The sequence below is a fragment of the Drosophila elegans genome, unplaced genomic scaffold (genome assembly GCF_018152505.1).
Source record: "Drosophila elegans isolate 14027-0461.03 unplaced genomic scaffold, ASM1815250v1 contig_208, whole genome shotgun sequence".
In the NCBI taxonomy this organism is placed as follows: Eukaryota; Metazoa; Arthropoda; class Insecta; order Diptera; family Drosophilidae; genus Drosophila; species Drosophila elegans.
The window spans coordinates 7248978-7265823 of NW_024545578.1; the positions used below are offsets into that span (position 1 = coordinate 7248978).

The 16846-nt window shown below is 41.2% G+C and overlaps 7 protein-coding genes across 7 annotated transcripts; 2 read left to right on the forward strand and 5 right to left on the reverse strand.

Moving 5' to 3' along the window:
- Nucleotides 1-2567: 2567 nt before the first annotated feature.
- Nucleotides 2568-5022, reverse strand: LOC108146319 (gamma-glutamyl hydrolase). Its single transcript, XM_017272283.2, has 2 exons — nucleotides 4546-5022; nucleotides 2568-3582 (listed from the first exon to the last, which is right to left on the reverse strand). Exons 1-2 carry the CDS (start codon nucleotides 4731-4733, stop codon nucleotides 2715-2717), a joined length of 1056 nt encoding a protein of 351 aa, XP_017127772.1. The 5' UTR covers nucleotides 4734-5022; the 3' UTR covers nucleotides 2568-2714.
- A 634-nt stretch (nucleotides 5023-5656) lies between these two features.
- On the reverse strand, nucleotides 5657-8149 carry LOC108146318 (gamma-glutamyl hydrolase). Its single transcript, XM_017272282.2, has 5 exons — nucleotides 7739-8149; nucleotides 7125-7343; nucleotides 6842-6892; nucleotides 6552-6781; nucleotides 5657-6494 (listed from the first exon to the last, which is right to left on the reverse strand). Exons 2-5 carry the CDS (start codon nucleotides 7331-7333, stop codon nucleotides 5875-5877), a joined length of 1110 nt encoding a protein of 369 aa, XP_017127771.1. The 5' UTR covers nucleotides 7334-7343; nucleotides 7739-8149; the 3' UTR covers nucleotides 5657-5874.
- Nucleotides 8150-8251: 102 nt separating this feature from the next.
- LOC108146320 (iron-sulfur cluster co-chaperone protein HscB) lies at nucleotides 8252-9310 on the reverse strand. Its single transcript, XM_017272284.2, has 3 exons — nucleotides 9004-9310; nucleotides 8839-8951; nucleotides 8252-8776 (listed from the first exon to the last, which is right to left on the reverse strand). The coding sequence occupies exons 1-3, from the start codon at nucleotides 9223-9225 to the stop codon at nucleotides 8389-8391; spliced, it is 723 nt and encodes a 240-aa protein (XP_017127773.1). The 5' UTR covers nucleotides 9226-9310; the 3' UTR covers nucleotides 8252-8388.
- Nucleotides 9311-9536: 226 nt separating this feature from the next.
- On the reverse strand, nucleotides 9537-10188 carry LOC108146387 (mediator of RNA polymerase II transcription subunit 10). Its single transcript, XM_017272381.2, has 2 exons — nucleotides 9957-10188; nucleotides 9537-9890 (listed from the first exon to the last, which is right to left on the reverse strand). Exons 1-2 carry the CDS (start codon nucleotides 10076-10078, stop codon nucleotides 9611-9613), a joined length of 402 nt encoding a protein of 133 aa, XP_017127870.1. The 5' UTR covers nucleotides 10079-10188; the 3' UTR covers nucleotides 9537-9610.
- Nucleotides 10189-10245: 57 nt separating this feature from the next.
- LOC108146386 (programmed cell death protein 5) lies at nucleotides 10246-11241 on the forward strand. Its single transcript, XM_017272380.2, has 3 exons — nucleotides 10246-10433; nucleotides 10708-10828; nucleotides 10894-11241. The coding sequence occupies exons 1-3, from the start codon at nucleotides 10371-10373 to the stop codon at nucleotides 11115-11117; spliced, it is 408 nt and encodes a 135-aa protein (XP_017127869.1). The 5' UTR covers nucleotides 10246-10370; the 3' UTR covers nucleotides 11118-11241.
- Nucleotides 11178-13229, reverse strand: LOC108146385 (protein disulfide-isomerase TMX3). The gene is made up of 4 exons (XM_017272378.2): nucleotides 12998-13229; nucleotides 12693-12931; nucleotides 12016-12639; nucleotides 11178-11962 (listed from the first exon to the last, which is right to left on the reverse strand). The coding sequence occupies exons 1-4, from the start codon at nucleotides 13035-13037 to the stop codon at nucleotides 11573-11575; spliced, it is 1293 nt and encodes a 430-aa protein (XP_017127867.1). The 5' UTR covers nucleotides 13038-13229; the 3' UTR covers nucleotides 11178-11572.
- Nucleotides 13230-13478: 249 nt separating this feature from the next.
- Nucleotides 13479-16016, forward strand: LOC108146484 (U3 small nucleolar RNA-associated protein 4 homolog). The gene is made up of 3 exons (XM_017272513.2): nucleotides 13479-13736; nucleotides 13805-15638; nucleotides 15797-16016. Exons 1-3 carry the CDS (start codon nucleotides 13600-13602, stop codon nucleotides 15914-15916), a joined length of 2091 nt encoding a protein of 696 aa, XP_017128002.1. The 5' UTR covers nucleotides 13479-13599; the 3' UTR covers nucleotides 15917-16016.
- Nucleotides 16017-16846: the final 830 nt, after the last annotated feature.

Here is a 16846-nt window from a genome sequence, read left to right on the forward strand (position 1 = left end):
CAGGCCGTTCTTAGGTCACGCCCATTTGTCGGGTCAGTTAAAAGGATTACAAAGTCAGACTCACACGCACGCAAATATCACGCACTCACACAACCACACTCGACGGCATTTACAAGAGCTGGGTGTGTGTATCCGTATCCTTCAACTGCAGTTTAAATGCCAAATCAGCGTAAATTGTGCGTCTAGAGGGGGCTTACCAAAAAACTGCTGGCATGAAGGGGGGGTGGCCAACGTGGAGGGGTACTTGTGTCCAAAGGACCTTTGGCTTCTGCAGAATTTGTCATTTGTTGTTGGTGTCCTGCCTGCTGTTGTTGCTTTCGTAATGTCACTCGACGGCATCTGCAATGTCCTTGCAGCATGAGTTCAATGGCCCAAAACGTCGAGCTGCAGACTGCAGTTGCGCTCTCCTGCGAGAGAATTCGACCAGATGTTGGTAGTACGAGAGAAAAAATTTCTCTGTGGAGAGGCTGGGAAAGTCTGAGGGGGGGTGGGAAAAGTGAAAAGTGAAAAGTGAGAGAGTGAGAGAGAAAGAAGGCCGGTTCAATGCACGGCAAGTAGGTTATAAAAAGGCAAAAGGCCGGCCTTATAGGAATCGTAGCTATGACGTCATTGTAAAAGCCGCACAATCACACACACACACAAACAAAAAAGTGAGAAAAAAGGAAGGGGAGAATAAGAGGCAATTTGCAAATGAGTAAGAGTGTGTGTGTGTGTGAAAAGGCGGCTTAATTTTCAGTTGAGAAAACAGAAATATGCCAACTTTTACTTTTAGACTTTGGCCCGGACTACCTCAAATTTGCCACTCCCACTCTGCCTCCCCATTTTCCCCGCCCCTTTTTCGAACCCTTTTCTTTACCCCTGCCCAAGTGTGAATGTGTGTCTCTGTTAGTGTGAATACACTCATCTATGTGAGTGAGTCTATAAAATGGGCACAAGGGCATTTAATGCGGCATTTATGCTGACAACTTTTTTTCCAGCCAGGATCACACAATAACATGAGTACACATAAAAACAAAACAAAAGAAATGTAAGTAAATATCATAGTAATACGCAAATATGCAAATCAACGAGATCTCGTGTTAATAAATGATTTTAAGTTAAAGAATAAAATGCTTAATAAAAATATACTTAAATCATATAAAGGTATAACTTGTTTTTAAAGAACATAAATAGTTTATTACAGTAACATAATTACAATAAATAAGACTTAAGCAATTATGAGAAGAACTTTAGTAAATTAAACAATTAAATGCAATGCAAAATCCATTTTAACATTAATTAAACAATAAGTAAACAATTAAAAAAAAAATATTTCAAAAATAAAAAACCAGTAATTTCTAAAAGTTGAATTATTGTTTATTAGTTATTAGCACTTCAATGCCATAAATTTTTCGAAAATTATCTGAAAGAAAGAAATTTACAGAAATCAAGCAGTGGCAAACAAATCAATGCACATGTTTCGACTTAACAACAATGATTAACAAGTGAAGAAAAGGCTAGACACACACCTAGACTCATTAGCATGTGATTTCAGATCAAAAAGAAAAAGAAAATAGTCACAATAGAGGGGTAAAGGCAAAAAAAAAGGAAGCCAGACAGTGCGGAAAAGCCGGAGACCCAGACGCAGAGATACCAGGACATAACAATGAGAGTGGCAGCGCCAAGAAGCCGCACACAATAATGGAAATCGGACAAAAACATGTGCCATAACAAGCCGCTCCACCGGCAGCAATAATTCGTGTTCACACCTCAGACTGAACTTTAATCCTGGCGCGGAAAAACCTTAATAAATAACCATGCCAGTGTCCGCCTAATGGAAAATGCAAAGGAATTTGCAAATAACCATTAGCCTGACGGGAAAAAAATTCCGTAATGTCATGCGCTAATTATGAGCAGAAAACCTTTTGACGAGCCCCCCGAGTGGAAATTTTAAGAGTAGACGCACGAAAAGGGGCCTTCCAAAAAATGCACCCAATGAATAGACAAATTTTAAAATTTTGGTTAGTAAATACCCTTTAGGAAATACAAAAAATTGTTAGGTGTAACTTACTCACCTACATACACCTGCAATTTCAAAAATATAGGTAATTTATAATCACACGTCACAGCTTAAGCATATACTTAACTTATTAGCTAAATCACTTGAAGCTAAAACCCAAATGCTGTCCTTTCCATTCCCACACCACTCAAAAATACACATACCCCTTGCCAAAGGAAACCCATAAAAATGAACAAAAATATTCCATTTGCTTGGGGGAAAACAGGAGCCAACAAAAAATGGCTTTCCCCCATTGAAAATCCTTGAAAACCCGAAAAGGAAAAGCGCGCACCAAAATTGAACGGAAAAGTACAGCGTGAAATTTGCATGAAACAAATGTGGAAAAGTACTTACAACTACTCTATGCGATGAGCAAAAGAAATTGGAAATGGGAAAGAACAAAAAGGAAAATTTTTAGAAATTCCAACTTGAAAGAAAGCGTACTTAAGACAAGCTGAATATGAGCCCAAACAAATAAGGGTATCGATAGCATTGCCAGCCAGCAAAAAATCATTTTAAACAATTATTATTTCTATTACAAATTATTATTTTTATTACATTAAAATACTGCTTTCCAATGTTATATATTTGGGTCGATTTCATTAAAATATAAAAATTCATCAATTAATAGGTATTGAAGATCATGAGATTCTAATTCATAGTTCACAGTTATTTATCACAAATCATCAGTTGAGGTAGATTCCACGGATTCATTTTGTTCCTCTGGATAGTTTACGTCCTTTTCAAAAAGATAGCACTGCAGCCAGTTGGAATCCTCGAATTGTCCCGAGAAAACAGGCTGCCAGTTCCAGATGAGATGTCGTGCTTTTAATTTGGGAGTATCGAATCGATTTGTGTTGCGACGACAAACGTCGACAAATCGACTGCCGAAGATTTGGGACAACTCGATGCCAGAAGAGGAATGCGCCAAGTAGCAGAGGTCCTTCGCATTAAAACGCTGCTCAAAAGCAGCCCGCTCTGGATGAAACTGGCAGCCGAAGATGGGAAAACGCCGGTGTTCGATAATCGTAATGAATTCCAGTCCAGTAGGATCCTTCTGGGTGGCCAAAGGACTCCAATCGTTGGCTATTGCGCAGGACTCCAAGCTCTCTTTCGTGATGCAATAGCGATGCTGGTGGCAGGCAAAGGGTAGCTTTTCCATCTCCTCGGCCACGGAATGCGGCAAAGACTTAAATAGCTGAGATTTCTGGTAGTTATCGACTAGTTTTACTGGCATCGCTTTTCGCATTGGCTGGCAATCAGAGCGAATTCTGGGATCTTCGGCAGCATGGATAAGGAGCAACTGGAAGCCAAGGCAAGTTCCCCAAATGGGAAAATACCCGCCGGCATCGTCCTGCTTTCTCGCCCGCTGGTTCCGCTCCATGGCCAGCTGGTAAATGTGCTCGGCACTCCGGACACAATCGCTGGTCAGATCCGGACGGGCTTTTCTATCAGCCTCGTCAATGAAGACCGCTCCACCCGGCAGAAGGATGCCATTCAGCTGGCCCATCATTGACTCATAGTATGCTCGATCCCGACCGATCCTGCAGGAAAATCAATCATTATGGTTTTCAAAACTGTCTACTTTGGATGTTTATAAAGCCACTTAAAATATCATGCCATCTTTTTCCATTTGTTGAGTAATTATTGCGTTTTACTGAATAAAGAAGATGGCAAAAATAATAAAACATAAATATTTGTATCTTACTTTCAAATACAAAGTTGTAAGGCTTAAAAGACCTATTCGCTTACTTGTTTGTAGGCATGTAAGCCATATATTGAACTAAAATATATGGCATGCATACCTACAAACTTAATACGTTAATAGTGCGAACAAATTTTTAAACGATTGTAACCTAATATGTTTAAAATATTTAAGTGTCCACCACATCATAAGTGTTCGCCAGCTACAATAAATAAACCTTAACTATGAACACTTTTTCGCCTCATTCCTTAATCGCATGGCATTCTGCTAGAATTATTTGGCACACTGCCGAGCGGATAATTAATTCTCTTTGCTCCCCGGCCGTTTGCCTTTTAGTTTGTTTGTTTATGCAATTTGTTTATCATTAATCTGGCGGTCTGCTCAACTCACCAGATGGGCACTGCCAATGCCCCAGCGGCCTCCAAGTGCTTAGGTAGAAAGCGGACAAATAACTGTGCCACTTTTGGCCATATATGCGGCACAAAGACTGGGACAAATCGATGCACATTGTGCCAATGCAAGGAGCGGCTACCGATTTCTCCTTCATTATTTCAGTGTTATCAACAGTACCCACTAAGGCAACTACGTGACTACGCAAGATAAATGCTTGGAATACAGTCGGCTTATCAAACAACGTATATGGATTAAATTATAATAAAATGAATTAAATTGATTCTATACCCTTCACTCATACAACCTTTGGCTTTATCGTTACAGAACATTTATTATCACTGGCACTTAATCAAATCTTTCTGCCCATTCAAAATAAACTTTTCACCAATTAGTATTTATAACCACTTACCAAATTGGCACTACATGGGCACCGGATGCTTCCAGAAGTTTGACATAAGACGTCGCTATATAGCTATAGAATTTCCGACCATAATTCTTCTGCAATGTACTGGCAATATCGATGCACATGACGCCAATAGTTGGTATTTCGTAGCGAGATTCGCAACTGGGACTTGCGCTCTCCGTCATGGTCGTCATCCGATTTGCGACTATGGCCAACTGAACAGCCGTACAAAAGCGTATAAACGCGAACAAAGCTGACAGAATGCATTTGCAACTTGGCAAAATTTCAACAGCCTCGAACTTAGAAAAATTTATCTAAAATTTGATGGCCTACTTTTGGGGATTTTACAATATTTTGAAAATGGAAAATGAGGAAAAACCAAGAAGGCTTTCTTTTAACGTAAAATGATTTGCACAAAATCAGTCAGATTTGGGGGTGGTATTAACACCTCTTTGGTATACATACTTATTTTCCTCCTGAATAAATGTAAGAAAAATTATTTGACAATAATTAAACAAATATAATATGAACACTTTTAAGCTATAAATCTTATTATGGTTTCTTGGAATATACAAGTTGTTGTTATACATAGACCACGAAAAAAAAATTAAATTTAGTTACAATAAGTGTGTCTTGAAAATTAAATACAAAATAAACTAAAAAGTAAGTATTAATTCAATACCAAAAAATATAAACTATACTTTTTAGGTTCATTTCTATATCGAAGATTCTAAAACTGTAGCCTTACAATTTATTTTTAAGCGCATATGTTAAGAAATTTTTCAATCCCATTAGTTTTAAATGTTTGTAACGATAATTTAGTTTCTATGATATTTATGATGATATTTGTAAACCCAGAATTAAGACAATTTAATAAGAATTTAATTTAATTAAGAATAAATATACCATTATGCGGTCAAAGTTCAACGAACTTGAAATGCCAAACTCCAATGACAAGACCCTGACTTTAAGCTTTTAATTAACAATTGAGATATCATTACTCACTACCTTGGGGGCAAAAGGCAAACAAAAATATTCTATCCATATCACTTAAAGCATTTATCAATTAATCCCTTCCTGTGAATTTCATCTATTAAAAGAACCACAAATTTACAAATTGAGTCACCCTTGGCCACAGAGACAATCTCTTTTAATATTTTGCTAGTACGTAAATATTCTGCCAATATTTCACCCCACATAGACAATATTAAAGATAACAGGGTAAAATCGATCAAAGAGCATGAGAACTTAATTCCATAATTATCGAGTGCGTAAATGAATTTCGTTTGTAGACTCGATACTCCACGCCAACATCACCAAACTTTGTCTAAGCAATCAATTAATTGATAGGATCAGCAATGTTAGGAGTAATCCATTGAATAGTGGTAGTAGGGTGGAACTACCACCGTCACCGTCTACAATAATGGGAATATAGCCAGTGCCGCTCTCATCAGGATCATCCGGAATCTCTGGAATATCGGGAATTTCCATTTCGTCATTGGTGAACAAATATTGCTGGATGTATGAGGAGCCCAAAATGGCAGTGTACTCCGGTTTGTAGTTATAGATTAGTGTCCTGGCCTGTTCCGTGGTGTTGGCGAAGCTCTGACTACTTTTCCTAGCCTCACTCACAAAGAAATCGGCAAAGAATTGACCACTTAACACAGCTGCTGCGGTATGGGGAATACTCGTCTTAGTAAACTCATACATCGGCTTCTCCGGATGGAATTGCACCCCGTAGAAGGGGTACTTCATGTGTTCTATTGTGGATATAAACTCAATGCCATTCCAGTCATGATTCAAGGACATAACGCGCCAGGTTTCGTTTAGAAGATCCCTTTCGAAGTCCTTTTCCGTATAGCAAAACTGATGCCAGTGATAGGTGACATTCTCCTTGGCCATGGTAGCCACTATATCATCACTGATGGAGGCAAATAGGCGGCTCTTTTCGAAGTCTAGGTAGTAATAAATATATTTAAATTTTAAAACTAAGGTACCTAATATTTATATACCTTCTTTAAACTCCATTGGCAGGGCAATTCCCGTTCCCTCACAGTTGATGCGATGTTCAGTGCCGTTGGCCAGTTTGTAAACCAGCAGTTCCATGCCAAGACAAGTGCCCCAAACCGGCATAAAGATCCCCTGATCATTCCGTTCAATAGCCAACTGGATGAGATGTTCGCCGGCATCGGCATACCCATTGCTTTGATTGAACCAAGTGGAACCACCGGGCAGTAAAACTCTGTCGAAACATCAATAAATTTAAAAGCGGGAACTTCCTAGAGATTGTATTTATACTTACCCATTTATCTTGTTCATGAGATCTTCGTAGTAGCTGTGATTGCGTCCGATCCTGTCGAGGGTATAGGAAAATTGTTTACTAATTGATTTCGGGCAATCTTATCGAAACTACACAAACACGGGTCAACAAATCAAAATTACTCTCTTATAGATTTATGTTCTATAAATACACGTACTGAATACTTAATGCCACCATATTGAACCTTATCAAGGTGCGGAAAAATAGCCTGACAACGATAAGATCTCTCAATCTTCGCTGGTCCGGTATCTGTCTGCTCACTCACCAAATGGGCACTACACGGGCTCCGGCTCCTTCCAGATACTTCACATACGAGGCGGCTATATAGCTGGTCTTGTTATCGAAGTGTCGCGAGATCAAGCCATTGGTGTACACCTCCTGGGTGAGAACTCCTATGATGGGCGATGAGATGGCTGCTGAAGCGGTCAGCAGTGAGCCAACGAAGATCAGCAGGCTAATCAAGCGGTTCTGCATTTTTATAGGACTTAAACACAGATTTTAGTTAACTCTGATTAATATATATTGGTTCAAGGTTTTTTAATTCAGAGATAAAAGTTTTACTTCCTGATTAATATTTTCTTTGGGATTTATTATTATTTTTAGCTGTGTATACCTTTTTCTTGATTACTCTCCAGCAATATCTTGAATTTTCATATTACTTATTAAAAAATTGATTATTTTAATGGCAGAGGTACGTATTTGTCAGTAAACATTTTATAATCCACTCGTTCAGATACTTTTAATTTTAATTAATTATTTTTGATGATTAGATTGCTTTTGTCTTTTAAGAGGTTCAGAAGTATCTCTTATCAAAAGCTACCTGCTTCTGTTTTCTTGTTTTTAAAAATTTTTAGCCTATCTCTTTGATTTTACGTATACCTTCTCCGTGAGGTATTGATTAATTCAAAGGTATTTCCTCTCTGGTTATGTTTGTGTTTCTGTGGAATTGTTCCTTAAAATCGCTGCACATTTGCAAGAGTATTTCCGGGGTCCAGAAGTATTTCCCAGCCGAAACTTAAGGCTTTTCCACCGCAATTGAAACCAACCGCTGTCACCAGTTAATAAGAACTGTTCGCTGCAGCGGCAGCGATACAAATTTATAGGAACTAAGTGCGCCGATTTTTCCGCCCATACCTACAAAGGTTTTTGGCCTGTGTGAGTGGGCATGAGTTTGCGGTATGACGTTTCTAGGTTCTTCAGGGGGTATCCCCTTCGGGGACTAGAGTCCAACAGATAGTGCCGCGATTAATTGATTATATTATTTCCAAACTGTTGACCGTGCCACAGGCTGCTCGATGAAAAGGGGAAAAACTCTAAGGGCTTACATCGGAAGGTGGATAAAAACCCGTTTTGGTTGGTCACTTATTGATAATTAACAAATTGCATCGACCATAACCGTTCCATTGCGATTTTTATTCACATTATAAAACAACCGAACTCAGTGTTATTGTTTACTTAATAGCTGATAGCAACAGGTGAACTTGTGTGTGTGCGTGATCAGAACCGATTGTCGATCGATTATTGATTTTTCAGCTGCCCAACAAACTTTGCTGCTTCTGTTTGATGCTGTTCTGAATACTCAGTAGGTACTTCATCTCCACCAGAGTTCCCTTGACTCCCTGAATATCTTTGGCTGCAAAGAGGGTGTTTAGTTTCTGGGACATCTTATCCAAATCCTTAATAAGTTGGGCATTTAACTCCTCCAAAGTTTGAGTGTCCTCCGCATCCTCCACCTCCTCATTCCGTTCCATCATGGCCATTAGGAATTCCTTATTTAAGGCGCTATTATCCTGGGGCATCTCCTCACCCTCCAATTGTAAAAGGTACTGCCCACGTTCTATGGGCGTGGCAAGGGTCTTATAAGCCTTGTTAATCAAGGAACTCCAATCCGCGGAGTTGGTTTGCTCACGTTCAGTTCTGTAAGCCCAAATATTTAAAATATTTATATCCAGGCACTATAATTCCAAACTAATACCCACTTGTTACTATATTTATCAGGATGCACTATGGTCTGCAACTGGCGGAAATTCTTTGTTAACTTTTGGGACTCCAAAGAAAACTGCGTGGGAAAGCTCAACAAGTCGAAGTAGTTCTACAATAACCAAGGTTTATTAAACTGAAATAAAATCGTTAAATACACTTACTATTCCCGCATCGACATCCTGCAAATGTCCACAATCCGAACATATCATATTCTGCTTTAATTTCGATTGCTTTTGGCAATTCCAACAAGCCGGCGAGGATTCGGCTGCAAATTGTCGAACTTCAGGCAATCGAAAACGTTCTAATGGCACAGTATTTCTGCCAAGTGGTGAATAATTGGTTGCCCTTACAGCACTCTTAAGCCCATTTATCACACTCCGCATTTTGTACACTAAATTTAACAATTTTTATACACAATCAAAACTTTATAAATTACACAAGCTGACAATAACAAAGAACAGCTGTTAAAAAGCTAGTGTGGCAACGCTGTGGAACAGGGCTGTAGAGTTCGAAAATTATTTGAAGTTTACTGAATTTATTAAACACTTTAATTGAAGCGTAAAATTGTTAAGACATTAATTAAAAAATCTTTAATTTTTGTTTATTTCCTATAAAGATCTCGAATATTCTAGAAATCAGATTAAGAGAATAAACGTAAAGCCACACAAAAAAACTAGCTTATAAAAACACAGACTTTTATGTACATAAATATAAAGTTTATTCCAACAAGTGGCTTAAAAACTAGGATTCAGGTGGTATATCCCTGGTTTACATTGAGTCCTTGCGGTAGGCACGATAGCTGTGCATTTCGTTGGGGAAGGTTTTGTACAATTCCAGCAGCAGGTTGGACTTAAACTTCTTCAGACTCTCGATCTTGCCCTTGACCTCCTCGTTCTTGGCCAGAGCCTTCTCCACACAGTCCTTGGTGTACAGCTGGGGATTCTTGTCCTGGTCGATGTAGTCGAAAAACACCTCGAAGGGCACATAGACGTCTTGCACTTGGGAGCGAAGCTTATCGATCTCCTGGAGGCCGGTTACCAGGCTGTTACTGTGGGTGGATACATTTGATATTACAAATTAATTACAGTTTAACCTTATTATTAGGTATTTTTACATCTTTTGGTTGAGAACGTTCTGCCCCTGTGGCTGAAAATCGCTGACAATGATCCGTATCTGGCGCACATTCTCGATGAACATCTCCAGCTGGGTCTCCAGGTTTTCCAGTGGAGCAGACATTTTGTAACGTATTTAGTGGTTTTTATGCCTTAATAACCAGTTTATTTGTTTGTTTTCCTGCCGTTTTCCGTTTTCCTCTGCGACTTCTTCTTCTTCTGGAAAACACCGATTGGCCAGGGCTGCTTAAACGCATTTATGAGTCTTGGGATATCGATAGACTCCACGCAGCAAGGTCACACTGTTTGGCTGCACACTTTTTTGTAAAAAACTGCGTGATTATATTTTTTAAGAAGCAAAAACTCAAGCATTGTCTTATTAGCTGTCATAAGTTGTTTATAACTAAGAACTCAGAATGTCGGATGGAGATCTGGATGCCCTACGCGCTCAGCGCATGTCCCAAATGCAGTCGCAATTTGTAAGTAAAGTATTTGGTAGGCTCCAAACCGGCTACATTCCCCTAGAGAATTCTATAAATAGATATAACTTAGAGAAAATTAGTAATTATACATTAAAACTAATAACAAAAATATATATATGCAGTATTAGATTATGGGCTTAAATAGTTCTTTTACTTTCAAGTCTTGGAAGATTTGCTTATAAGCCGTATGAGTCATCTGGCGTGTCTGAGACACCTGTTCCTTTAAAGTCCTTTCCTTCAATGACCTTTTAACCCTTTCACCTGTTTTTAGGGCGGCGGCGGTGGCAACGATGCAGAAAAGCAACAGGCTCAGCAGGAGCAGATGCGCGCCCAGGAAGAGATGAAGCACTCTATATTATCTCAAGTTCTGGATCAGCAGGCCAGAGCACGACGTAAGTGCTTGAACGCTTCCTAAACTTTATGGATATTCCCTTATTGACAATTAAATCTCCCAAAGTGAACACCCTCAAAGTGAGCAAGCCGGAGAAGGCGCAAATGTTCGAGAACATGGTCATTCGCATGGCCCAGATGGGTCAGGTGCGTGGAAAACTCGATGACGCCCAGTTCGTTAGCATCCTCGAAAGCGTCAATGCTCAGATGCCGCAGAGCAAGTCCTCCGTAAAGTACGATCGTCGTAGAGCAGCAATCGACAGCGATGATGATGATGATTACGGCTGCTGATCCGCTTGGATTCCCGCCATACCGCAACTCTTAACTTAAGTTGACCCCACACTCTTCGCATCCGCTAAATCATGTTTATTACTTTTACTAACTTAAAACGAGAAAAAAAGAACCAGACGCACAATGGCGAATTGATTTCTTTGTGTCAAATGGCGATTCTTTAAGCGGATTTGGAAATTCTCGACCAGCGGAGATGAGATGCCTTGACATAGGACTAGATTTGGCTTACATATATATACGGTAGAAAAGTTGCTCTAGGGGATGGGATCTGCTACGACTTATGGCCTTTTTCTTTTCATTCTTCTTTTGGTTTTGTTACACTTTTTTCTAGGGATCTTCTACAAAACATTCAATTTTTCGAGATCACCAGATTTACCTTTATCTAATTGCTTCTTCATCATGGATTCCATCACTTTCCTCTTAATTTTCATGCGATCTTTCTTTAAGCGATCCTCTTACTCCTTCTTTTCGTGATCTTCATCCTGATCATCCTCAGTAACCAAACAATCGCCACAGAAAATGGAATACATAATAAGCGAGAGGAACCCAAGCGGCAGGCCAAAGATTACAGTGGTCAGCACGGGATTTCCCAGCCACATATCCCTAAGAGCTCTTCGCACTTCGAATAGCGCACGATTTAGACGTACAAAATACGTATCTCCTCCATATGCAACCGCACTCTTATTGCTGATGGACTCCAGGAAAAGATGAAGTGCCTGCGGAGTCATCTGAATGGGATCATCGTCGGGTAAAAAGTGGTGCTGAGTGCTCGAGTTAATCGCTATTAAATGCGGCGTAGGTAGTTGGTCCAGAATGATGGAATGTGCTATAGATGGCTCCCCGATCTGAACGAAATAGTTCGATAAGTTCTTAAAAGATGACTATCACTATCGCTTACCCATCCGAATTGGAACTTTTCGTGATATCGCGCCCTGTGTTTCCTTATCACGCCCTCGACCATGTCTCGGAATTCCAGTTCATGGGTGGCTATCTGATTAAGCTTATCCTCCTGCACCACAGCCAGAACCAGATACTTGTTCGTCTTAAGCAGCTGATGGATGTTGAATCGAGTGACCTTCGGGAAGAGTGTGAACCTTTCGACGTTCACCCACTGGAAAACGGTCTCGTTCACTTCATTGGGGTCCATTTCGTGCGCCAAGTGTCCGTGGGGATAGAAGTGATGCTGCTCCTCCTTGTAGACTATAACTGCTGGCAGTTTCTCAAAGTCAAAGTGCTGGGCCGCGATATCCTCACTGGTGGCGTAGAAGAATCCATGCTCCTGGTAACCTTCTGCTGCCGCATAGTACGTGTCCCACACCACACCCTCCTGCTGGCCCACAAAAATGAAGAAGATCGTATGGGATCCCTTGAGCATATCCACACTCTCCGTTCGCGTCACCAGCTGAACTGGAGGACCCGACATCCTCAAGGCGTAATCCACCAGTTCATCTCGTCCGCGATCTCCGTTGTAGGTGAACTCCATGTTCCCCTTGATGAACATGATGGTGGGATAACCGCGAACCTAAAAGATATTGGGTTTTATTAAATGTATTTGGAAACTATGCCGAATCCCACCTTGAATTCTTTGGCGGCAGCCGGGTACTTGGTGCAATCCAGGCGACCCACCCGCACATTGGTGGCATGGAGCGCCTGAGCCACCAGAGCGAATATGGGTTCTGTTTTCTTGCAGTAGCCACACCAGGGTGCATAAAACATGACCAGCCACTGGCCCTCATGACGCACATCGATGAATCGGTCACTGAGCTCCAGAACCCTCGAAGAAATCGCAGTCGCGCCCAAGGTCACAAGCAGAGCTATTGATTTGGTACATAATTAAGATTCTGCCTTGATTTTCACCTTTTTTCCTCTTATTTATTTACCACTCAGGAGGCCGAAGGTCCACACAGAACTTGGCGACATCTTTGCAGTTGCTTTTATTTGTACTTCCAAGTGTGATTTTTTTCGATCCTGCTCTGCTATATCATGCTTTATGATCTTTTATTGGTTTTGTAACTTAATCAAATTAGCTGATTGGTTTAATTTGCAGCTGAAATCATTTTCCTTTAGGGCAGCAACAACAAAAGAAAACATTTGCAAAAACCACCCCCGCCTTTAGAGTGACCAGATGAGGGTGGGTTCCAAATACTATAAGTAGTAGGACACCAAACTTTTTATTTAAATAGTTTTTGAATAATATTGTCTATTTCTATTTTTACGTGTACGTATAAAACTCTAGATATAGTATTATTTTACGATTTGGCAAGTTTTTGTTTGTAGTTTGAATTTTTAATATTTAACATTGGCAGCATAGGGGTTAAGAGCTAGTATATTTTTACCGAATTGGCAACTCTCGCGGTTTGTTTACTTCACGTATTGGACCATCTGGCAACTCTTAGGCACACACGTGCAACACCAGAGGAATTTAGTTTCAGTTTTTATTGTTATTTTCTTAGTGATTTAATAATTATTAGAACTAAATACAATGACGAATATTTCGAAAACGGAACCCCAGGGAGGGGGAAAGCATCAGTTGCACAACGTTCGCTTCTACACGATAAAACCGCGTGGCATTGTTAGTTTGGCCTACAGTAAAGTGAGCAAGTGCCTCGCTTTGAGTCGGTAAAAAATCAAGAAACATTGAAACTTGATAAACCTGTGCAGATTGCTAATCAGAACATATATTTTAGCGAAACCCCAATACTAGAGATGTGGAACTTGGAGCACACACCCTATTTGGACCGCGTTATCCACCTGTCACCCGATTCTCCTGTGGAATCCTTGGCTTGGGCTGGAAGTCGTCTGTTTTCAGTGGATCTTACGGGCAAACTTATTGAGTGGGATTTGGCAAACTTAAAGCCACGCTATGAGCACTCGCCCACTGGTAATGCCCTCTGGAGTCTCGATGTAAACCCCGCGGAAACGGAAATCGCCGTGGGTTCCGAGGAGGGTCACATCAACATTCTAAGCATCGAGAACGACGAAATCACCTACAAATCTCTTTTCAACAAACAGAAGGGCCGTGTTCTCTGCATTAAGTTTGACAAATCGGGAACAAAATTAGTGACGGGCACAGAAGGATGTGTTCGCATTTGGAATGTCCTTAAGGGAACAACTCTCCACACCATGACTCTTTCCGCAAAGGATGTGATTGTTTGGTCCCTGCAGTTTCTATCGGATAATACCATTATTGCTGGCGATTCAGCTGGATTTATAACCGTTTGGAATGCAGAGAATGCCACGCAGATCGATAGCACACGAGTTCTGGATAAAAACGTGTTTGCTTTGGCTGTCAACGAAAAGGAGGATCGATTGATTTGCAGTGGAATGGAGCCACCACTTATCCGCATTTTCAGCAAGACCCAGATCAAGCGAGAGGAATCCACCAGTGAAAGATGGATCAAGTTTCTGCAGCGCGATGCCCACAAGTACTATGTGAAATCCCTGTTGGTTATAGATGATCATACTATTTCTGGAGGATTGGATGGCATACTGACCATTACATCTAGCGTGAGGACGCATGCAAATTTTTCGCAGCACGCTCCTTTCCTCAAAGGATCCGTAGCTTCATTAGCCACCAGTAAAAAGCTCTTGCTGCTACGTTATCCCAACAGTCTACACCTGTGGCGCTTGGGTTCTGCTGTTCCACGTGAAGAGGAGAAGAGTAAACTCTGGGCACAGCCACTTGGGCACTCGGAGGAACTACTTTTAGAGCAACCTCCCCAGAAACTGCTTCAACTTAATGTCAAAGAGCTAAACTTCATTCAGGCTGCTGCCATTTCACCAGATGCAAACTGGATTTGCTACTCCACATTGAAGGAACTTCGTTTAAATGTTTTGAGGAGTGATCCCCTGAAGGTGGAACGTCTGGAGGAGGACCTGCCCGAGGAACTCAGACCAGCCAGCCACATCATCTTCACTGAACAAGGAAACCTGGTGCTTCTCGATCCCCAAAACAATCATCTTAATTGGTTTAACTTAAAGGATGATCAAGTTATTTTCCAAAAAAGCATCGATTTGAGTGACCATTGCAAGGGTGTCATTAGCCATTTAGTGGTTTCCTCATGTGGCGGCTACATTGTGGCGGCAACCTCTGAGAGAACTATATCGGTCTGGAGGCTTCATGGCAAACAGTACAAGCACCTGCTTAATTTACCAAGACATCGAGCGGGAACGACCGCTTTATCCATGCACGAGGATTTTCCGCGGGTGGTGGTGGCCTACGCCAATGGTCAGCTGGTGGAATACGATCTGATCGATCGCAAATTTACCTGTGAAACTGATGAGTACCTGATCCCGGACACCAAACTCCACTGCATCAGTGGTATTAGCTTGGATCCAAGCAATCCTGATATATTTATGGCTCACACCGAAAACAATTTATATGTGTTGGAGAGGAATCAGCATCTGGAGTCAAAGGAACCTGTGATTACTAGCAAGTCGAAGAAGTTATCAAACGGAAAGCGATCCTCACTTGCTCGTAACTCACAGGGTTTGAGTCTTAAGTCGCAGCTGCCGCGACAGGTAAGTTTAAATGTTCCACCCTTTTAAAGATTTACAGTGTTACGGTAGGCATAAAAGTAACTACTCAAGGCTTCCCGACCATCCCATACGTGCACTAAATCCTTCATTTCGCCCATTATTTGCGTACATTTTCTCACCTGTATTTCTCTTTTTCGCAGCACCTGGTGCACGTGTCTCGGCTGAGCCCTAACGAACTTGTCAACGTCAGCATTTCGACAAACAATCTGTTGGCTCCGCTGCCGAAACCCTTCCAGCGGAAGAAGTTTGGTTGCGCGTAAACGGAGCGCCGGAGGATGGCGAGTGGCGTGGAGGGTCTCCACTTAGGTTTACCCAGTAGTTTCCGCTTAGTTACCAAATAAAATCAAAAGTAGAAAACAATGGTGTGGAGTGGATTTTTCGAAGGCTTGCTCGGCTCGCGGTACTCTGCATTCGCACGGAAATTTGTCAAATGTATTGCCAAAAATTTGTCTCCGCCGTCGCGCTGTCGACGACGACGACGACAATGTCTCCCGGTCCCATTCGCCCGATTATTTTTTCGGGGGGGTCTACGTGGATTGTGCAACATTTCGTTTCGTTTCGTTTTGTGTCGCCGGCATTTACTGTAATTGTTGTTGCTGCTGTTATTTTTTGGTTTTACACTGTCTAGCCAATGTCTAGACAAGTGCATACCACACAGACAGTCGAAAACACACGCACACAGAGGCGGTGGGCGAGGGGGGGTTTTTCGGGGCGTCCTGGGGGGACGTCGATGCACAATTCAACTTTTAGCTCAAAAACTCATTGGCCGGCTGGGTCTGCCTGCCGCCATCCCACCATTGTGCTGCAAATGGGTGGGCGTGGGCGTGGGAGTGGGTGTGGGTGCTCTGATTCTCGGCATAAAAAGGCCGAGTATCCCGCAGCCATATTCGAATGCCAGGAGAGGCTTTTACTTGGGCTGGGTCATGACCACTTTGGGATCAGAAAGGTGATTAAAAGTTTGCATTGGCAGTGCAGACTACAGTTTCACTTCTCCAACAGCGAGGTAATAATAGATGAAAACGTATTTAACAAAAACTACGTTTAGAGATCGCTTGGTAAAAACTTGTTTATAAACATTTGGAGACTTGTTGCAAATGATATGCTGAAAATGTGGTTAAACAACATAGTTAATATATATTTAATATGTACGAAATTTCATTTTAATTATTTTTATTTCTGAAATTTAACTT

Excerpts from the sequence above, each read along its gene's own strand:
- LOC108146484 (XM_017272513.2), top strand. The coding sequence starts at position 13,600 with ATGACGAATATTTCGAAAACGGAACCCCAGGGAGGGGGAAAGCATCAG. Across the intron at positions 13,737-13,804 it reads AAGTGCCTCGCTTTGAGTCG|CGAAACCCCAATACTAGAGA; the intron begins GTAAAAAATCAA and ends CATATATTTTAG. Across the intron at positions 15,639-15,796 it reads AGTCGCAGCTGCCGCGACAG|CACCTGGTGCACGTGTCTCG; the intron begins GTAAGTTTAAAT and ends TCTTTTTCGCAG.
- LOC108146320 (XM_017272284.2), bottom strand. The coding sequence starts at position 9,225 with ATGCGGAGTGTGATAAATGGGCTTAAGAGTGCTGTAAGGGCAACCAAT. Across the intron at positions 8,952-9,003 it reads AGGATGTCGATGCGGGAATA|AACTACTTCGACTTGTTGAG; the intron begins GTAAGTGTATTT and ends TGGTTATTGTAG. Across the intron at positions 8,777-8,838 it reads CCTGATAAATATAGTAACAA|AACTGAACGTGAGCAAACCA; the intron begins GTGGGTATTAGT and ends TTGGGCTTACAG.
- LOC108146319 (XM_017272283.2), bottom strand. The coding sequence starts at position 4,733 with ATGACGACCATGACGGAGAGCGCAAGTCCCAGTTGCGAATCTCGCTAC. Across the intron at positions 3,583-4,545 it reads GCCCATGTAGTGCCAATTTG|GATCGGTCGGGATCGAGCAT; the intron begins GTAAGTGGTTAT and ends ATTTTCCTGCAG.
- LOC108146386 (XM_017272380.2), top strand. The coding sequence starts at position 10,371 with ATGTCGGATGGAGATCTGGATGCCCTACGCGCTCAGCGCATGTCCCAA. Across the intron at positions 10,434-10,707 it reads CCCAAATGCAGTCGCAATTT|GGCGGCGGCGGTGGCAACGA; the intron begins GTAAGTAAAGTA and ends ACCTGTTTTTAG. Across the intron at positions 10,829-10,893 it reads TCAGCAGGCCAGAGCACGAC|TGAACACCCTCAAAGTGAGC; the intron begins GTAAGTGCTTGA and ends AATCTCCCAAAG.
- LOC108146387 (XM_017272381.2), bottom strand. The coding sequence starts at position 10,078 with ATGTCTGCTCCACTGGAAAACCTGGAGACCCAGCTGGAGATGTTCATC. Across the intron at positions 9,891-9,956 it reads AACGTTCTCAACCAAAAGAT|TAACAGCCTGGTAACCGGCC; the intron begins GTAAAAATACCT and ends ATCCACCCACAG.
- LOC108146385 (XM_017272378.2), bottom strand. The coding sequence starts at position 13,037 with ATGTCGCCAAGTTCTGTGTGGACCTTCGGCCTCCTGAGTG. Across the intron at positions 12,932-12,997 it reads GACCTTCGGCCTCCTGAGTG|CTCTGCTTGTGACCTTGGGC; the intron begins GTAAATAAATAA and ends CCAAATCAATAG. Across the intron at positions 11,963-12,015 it reads AAAAGTTCCAATTCGGATGG|ATCGGGGAGCCATCTATAGC; the intron begins GTAAGCGATAGT and ends TATTTCGTTCAG.
- LOC108146318 (XM_017272282.2), bottom strand. The coding sequence starts at position 7,333 with ATGCAGAACCGCTTGATTAGCCTGCTGATCTTCGTTGGCTCACTGCTG. Across the intron at positions 6,893-7,124 it reads GCCCGTGTAGTGCCCATTTG|GATCGGACGCAATCACAGCT; the intron begins GTGAGTGAGCAG and ends TACCCTCGACAG. Across the intron at positions 6,495-6,551 it reads GCCAATGGAGTTTAAAGAAG|ACTTCGAAAAGAGCCGCCTA; the intron begins GTATATAAATAT and ends ATTACTACCTAG.